The 6,000-nt window shown below is 42.3% G+C and overlaps 1 protein-coding gene across 1 annotated transcript in view; it reads left to right on the top strand.

The window, feature by feature from the left end:
- The first annotated feature begins 713 nt into the window (after positions 1–713).
- NYAP2 (neuronal tyrosine-phosphorylated phosphoinositide-3-kinase adaptor 2) overlaps positions 714–6,000 on the top strand; it is a 246,692-nt gene continuing 241,405 nt past the window's right edge. The window contains exon 1 of the mRNA XM_060015500.1: positions 714–934. Within this exon, the coding sequence (XP_059871483.1) occupies positions 714–934 (221 nt within the window). The remainder of the gene's footprint in view (positions 935–6,000) is intronic.

Genomic DNA, 6,000 nt, shown 5'->3' with positions numbered 1-6,000 from the left:
CGGACTCCCTCCCGGCTAGCCGTGGCGCACTAACCCCCTGCAGGCTGTGTTCACGCCGCCAACCCCAGTCCTCTCCCAGCGCTCCGACCGAAGCCCGAGCCTCAGCTCCCAGCCCCGCCCACCCCGGCGGGTGAGCAGACAAGCCTCTCGGGCTGGTGAGTGCCGGTCGGCCCTGATCCTCTGTGCGGGATTCTCTCTGCTTTGCCCTCCGCACCCCTGTTGCTGTGCTCTCCTCCGTGGCTGCGAAGCTTCCCCCTCCGCCACCCACTGTCTCCGCCCGCGAAGGGGCTCCTAGTGTGTGAAAACCTTTCATCCTTCACAGCTTCTTCCCACTGGTGCAGGTCCCGTCTCTATTCTTTTGTCTCTGTTTTTTCTTTTGCCCTAGGTACGTGGGGAGTTTCTTGCCTTTTGGGAGGTCTGAGGTCTTCTGCCAGCGTTCAGTAGGTGTTCTGTAGGAGTTGTTCCACGTGTAGATGTATTTCTGGTGTGTCTGTGGGGAGGAAGGTGATCTCCGCGTCTTACTCTTCCGCCATCTTCCCGGAAGCCTCCCGACTGTAATTTCTAATGAGACATTTTCTCCAAGTAGATCCCGCCGTAATCATTGGAGTTTGGGGCTGACAAGATGTTAAGAGAATAAGCAGCACCTTGCTTTTATCCACATCTTTGATGAAGGTAAAATGTGTTCTCATCCCACAGGAAGTGTTCCTTTTCACATGAAATCCTCCAGGATGATGAGTTCTAATCCTGAGGAAGACCCTCTGGACACATTTCTCCAGTATATTGAGGATATGGGGATGAAGGCCTACGACGGATTGGTTATTCAGAATGCATCGGACATTGCGCGAGAAAATGATCGCTTGAGAAATGAAACAAACCTGGCCTACTTGAAGGAAAAGAATGAAAAACGCCGAAGACAAGAAGAAGCAATAAAACGGTAGGTATAAATGAAAGTGTTCTGAGTTGTGCACACCTCAGGGTATCTGTGAGTTCTGCAGAGGCTGTGATGCTGTCACCTGGTCAAGAAGGGGTTTGTCAAAGTTAGACTTGAGGAGACAAAGTAGAAGTGTCTTCTCAACTGTGATGAAAACACAACGCAGACAGGACACTTGCCTTAGTTAACAAGTTGTTTACTTTTGTGTCGTGAGTATGGAGAGGCAGATGGGGTGGGGAAAGAATTCAGTTTCCTCTAAATAAAAGTTCATCCTGAACAATCTCTCGATAAAAGATTAAGGGAACACACACTTTAATATTTAATGAAAATCTCTATATTTAATGGTCTTTGTATCATCCTTATAAGAGAGTTCACCATCTTCCTAGATTATGAAAAGACTTGTCAGTAATTATAATTATGTGAGTTTCTGAAGTAGAATACTCAGTGTGTGCCCTCTGTGTAGAATTCTGTGGCTATTACATCTCTTGTCTGGTACTGAGTGCCCCAGGTTTGTTCAAATGAAATGACTTTTATGCTGCAAAACCTACCTGCTACAAGCAAATGAGCCCCGATTGCAGCCTCCAAATGGAGACTAAGTTCCCTAGCGTGCTGAGACCAAAGTAAGGATACACATCTTTTGATTTTTCCAAAAAATGTTACAATATTTTCTGAGTGTATGTGTTGCGGGGTTACAGGTAGAGATATGTGTTTGATGGAGTCCTATTTCTTCAATGGAGTCCATTTACTAAGTGCAAAGAGACAGAATTTAGGAAATGAATCCATCAATTGCCTGGATAACTGAATGGTAATAATAAGCTATTTTGATAGCCAGTTGGTGGATTTTTCATCTAATCTGGAAGTAATCCTTTTGCTTACTCTCTGTGAACATTATGATATGAAGGAAAAGAACATATTCTTTTAAGGTAAACTATTGATTCTTATAAAGACGCTAGGTAAGGATGCACTATTCCAATCATTTAATGGCAAACAACTCTGTACGGGAGGGTGGGAAGGAAGAGAGAGAGAAAGAGGGCGAGAGATTTGGAAATTCTGTACAAGATTAGTTGAAAGAGTGTCATCTTTTTTCTCTGGACTATTCAAATGGAAATCTATTCTATTACCAGGTATACAAAGATTTGTAAAATGGCATGCTTGATAAACGTATTCATAATTGCAGATGTTATTCTGAGATATCTTATTTTTTATTTCTATCTAATTTTAGTTGGTACCACAGGTTCCTTTCTAGGATGCACTAAGTGCCCTTTCTTAGAACAACATTTTTTTTTTCTGCTCAGTACCTCTGATGAACTTTTTTTTTTAAACCAAGATGTATTTTTTTATACATTTATTTATTTTATTTATTTATTTTTGGCTGCATTGGGTCTTCGGGCAAGCGGGCTACTCTTTGTTGTGGTGCCCACGGGCTTCTCATTGCTGTGGCTTCTCTCGTTGTGGAGCTCTGGCTCTAGAGCATAGGCTCAGTAGTTGTGGCATGTGGGCTTAGTTGCTCCGAGGCATTTGGGATCTTCCCAGACCAGGGGTCGAACCCGTGTCCTCTGCACTGGCAGGCAGATTCTTAACCACTGTACCACCAGGGAAACCCTGAACTTCTATATGTATGTAAACATTTTAATTTACTTTTGTGAGTCTAAGGTTTCAGAAACTCAGAACAAAAAAGGTTATCCTACGTGATTTCTAAAATAACTTCATCTCTAAAATCTAAAGTTTCCCAATCTTGCCATTAAACATAATTCCCTCTTTTCTCTAAGCATAGAGACAAAATTATTTGCTGAATAGTTCTATTAGATTGTACAGAGCACCCCAGGGTGCTTATCACTGTATTATTAGCTTCTGTGTTTCATCAACAACCTCATAAAATTTCTATCTAAAGATCCATAGATATTAAGAAAGTAAAAATGACACATTTTAAGTGGCCAAGTGTTCAAAGGGGCATTACCAACAATTCCAAGGAGTCAAAAGTCCAGGGGACAAGGGGCTAGAATTTAGGTAGGTGGAGACACAGCAAAACCCTGTCATTGCATGGTAAATGAGGTCCAGGAAATTCAGTTAAGTAAACTTTGTGTTAGTTCCTGCTACATTAACAAAGCAATATTTTCTAGAATTATATTACAAGCCATAAACATAAAGATAGTTCAGATCACACGTTGAATTGAAAAAGTCCCAAACGATCTGGACAATTTTGCTTCCACATCACACTGTCAACGCAATATAAAACTGTAGTCTAGCCCTGCTTAAGAACAGAGTAAGGGCAAGAGAAGTCACCTACCCTGTGTGTGTGTGTTGGGGGGAGGTGTATGTTTAATCAATGTCGATGTCTTGTTTGAAACAGTTCTTCTGAGTATGAGTGTTCTTTCTTGTATCAAATAAGTAAAGATTCAAAGAGGGGAGAAAAAAAGGTACTTGTCAGTTTTATTTTTTAATAAGTGTATTTATTTATTGGCTGTGTTGAGTCTTCGTTGCTGCATGCTGGCTTTCCCTAGTTGCAGAGAGCGGGGGCCACTCTTTGTCGTGGTGCGCGGGTTTCTCATTGTGGTGAGCACGGGCCCCAGGTGCGCGGGCCTCAGCAGTTGTGGCACACAGGCTCAGTAGTTGTGGCTCCGGGCTCTAGAGCACAGGCTCAGTAGTTACGGTGCACGGGCCTAGTTGCTCCGTGGCATGTGGGATGTGGGATCTTCCTGGACCAGGGCTCGAACCCATGTCCCTTGCATTGGCAGGCAGATTCTTAACCATTGTGCCACCAGGGAAATCCCTGCTTGTCAGTTTTAAATTAGCAGTTTATCTTTCTATAATCAGATTAGGAGGCAAATGAAGAACCCACTGGTAGCAGGAAGAAACAAGAGCCTTCTAGGATCTGGCATTTGAGGAGATAGATGTTCAGTTACTGTGCACTTTCATTGTTTCCATGGCAGGACATAAGCCAGAGATGTGGGAGTAGGTATGCCTGAAGCCGGCTTACTCTCAAGGTTCCATAGCAGTGTTGCTTGTAAGGCTGTTGTTGCCACAGTAGTTGGTGTTCCCCACAGGAGAGTTATAAGTGTGTGTACTTTATGTCACGGTGACCTAGTGACGGTGGCATTTTAGATGATGAGGCTATTCGGGATTTGTCAGTAGACGTGGGTAGAGTTGAAGAATAAACCAATGTCCCAGGCATGGGGACACCAACTAGAGGTCAACAGACTGCCAGGTCATAGTAAAGTGAGCTGATGTTCAAGTTGAATTCTGACCCCACCCATGAAATAAGGGGTCAGGCATAGAGGCTTTAATCCTGGAAGCAAGAAATGATGCTGAACCCGTGAGCTAGATAGGGCATCTCTCACCTGAGGTCAAGGTGATTAGAGACAATGAGCAAACCATGCACACAATATGTGACGTGGTTGATGATGTTCAAGTTACAATGTAAGTTTCATGAGAAGAATGACTATTGGTATATACAGTTCTTAGAACAGGATCTGAAGCCAACTTATTGTTCAATAAACAACTTGCTGTTAAGTATATTCATTCATTGGTGAAATATTTATTGAAACCTTACTAAGTGCCAGGAAATGTTCTAGACCTTTATGAGACAGCAATGAACAGAACAAAGTTCCTGGTTATAAAAGAATTATATTCTGAGAGGAGGGTGAAAGAGAGGCAACATGAAAGAAATAAGTATAAATAAATATATATGATAGGTGGTAATAAATGTTTACACTGTAAAATAAAGCAGGGTGAGGGCAATAAGAATAGAGGCCAGGGAAGACCTCTGAAATCCAACAACAGCTGAGCAGAGACATTAGACATTGGGAGCCTGTTGCCAGAGACAGGAGCCACATGGCTGTCTGGGGAAGAGAATTCTCGACAGAAGAAACAGCAAGTTTGATGTGTTCCAAGAGGGGAAGGTGTCGTGTGGTGACCAAGCAAAGATGGAAGGGGTCTAAGTTCGACTGGTAGTGGGGCCACCAGGTAATGTAGAGCATTATAAGTTCATGTTTTTTCTAAAAGAAAAAAGAAATTCATTGAAGATTTCTTGAGCAGAGGTATGGCATACCCTAAACTGCCCTTTTTTAACAAGGATTACTCTGGTTTTTATGTGTTGAACAGATGGACAGGGCATAGTTGGATGCAGGGAATTCAGAGAGAAAGCTTTTGCAGTAATTCAAGTGAGAGATGATGGTAGTTTGGACCAGGGTGGTACTAGTAAATGTGGCATAAAATGCTCAAATTTGGGGCACCAGTGAAAGTTTCTAATTGATGAGACATAGAAGTTGAATAAGAGAAAGGAATTGAAGATGGCTCTCAAGTTTGTCTCGTTGCTGTTCTGGTTCTGTTGTTGTTATGTTATGTTTCGTTTTTCCTGAAACAACTAGAAGAATGCTGTATCCACTTAATGAAATGGTAAAGACTAAAACAGGAGTAAATTTAGTTTAAATGGTGGGGGAATGGGAGTTCAGCTTTCATAAGCCAGTGCTGGGAGCTCTTTTAGATATTCAAGTGGAGAATTCTGGATAGGCAGTTGGATCCAGGGCTCATGGTGGAGATCAAACCTGGAGGTTTTAATATGAGAGTCATAGATTTTTTACAGTCATGAGCCTGGTTAAGGATCCCTAGGACCTAAAATTAGATAGAGAGGATAAAAGCACACAGGACTGTTCCTTGGGACACCTAACTGTTTACATGACAGGAACAGTAGAAGAATCCAGTAAGAACAGCTAGTGGGATAAGAGAAGAATCTCCAAGGCGGGTGTTGCCTCAGAGTGAAATGACAAAAGTGATTAAAGAAGAGAGATTTTACTGGTAGATCAAATATATTGAATCCTGAGGATTGAATAATGCCTTTTACTACATTGGTGTTGTTGACAAGAACAGTTTTGGTGGAGGTCTGGGGACAAAACGCAGTGGAGTCATGTTCACAAGAGGATGCGAAAAGAGGAATTGAAACAAGGAAGAGAGGAATAGAGAACTATTTTAGGAACTTTCGAGGTTAAACAAAATTCACAAATATGGAGAGCAGTTGAAGGGGGAAGAGAGGTCTATAGTGTTCTGTTTTACTGGTTTTTCCCTTTAAGCAG

The sequence above is a fragment of the Delphinus delphis genome, chromosome 7 (assembly GCF_949987515.2).
Source record: "Delphinus delphis chromosome 7, mDelDel1.2, whole genome shotgun sequence".
Lineage (NCBI taxonomy): Eukaryota > Metazoa > Chordata > Mammalia > Artiodactyla > Delphinidae > Delphinus > Delphinus delphis.
This window is presented reverse-complemented; position numbering and strand designations above follow the sequence as displayed.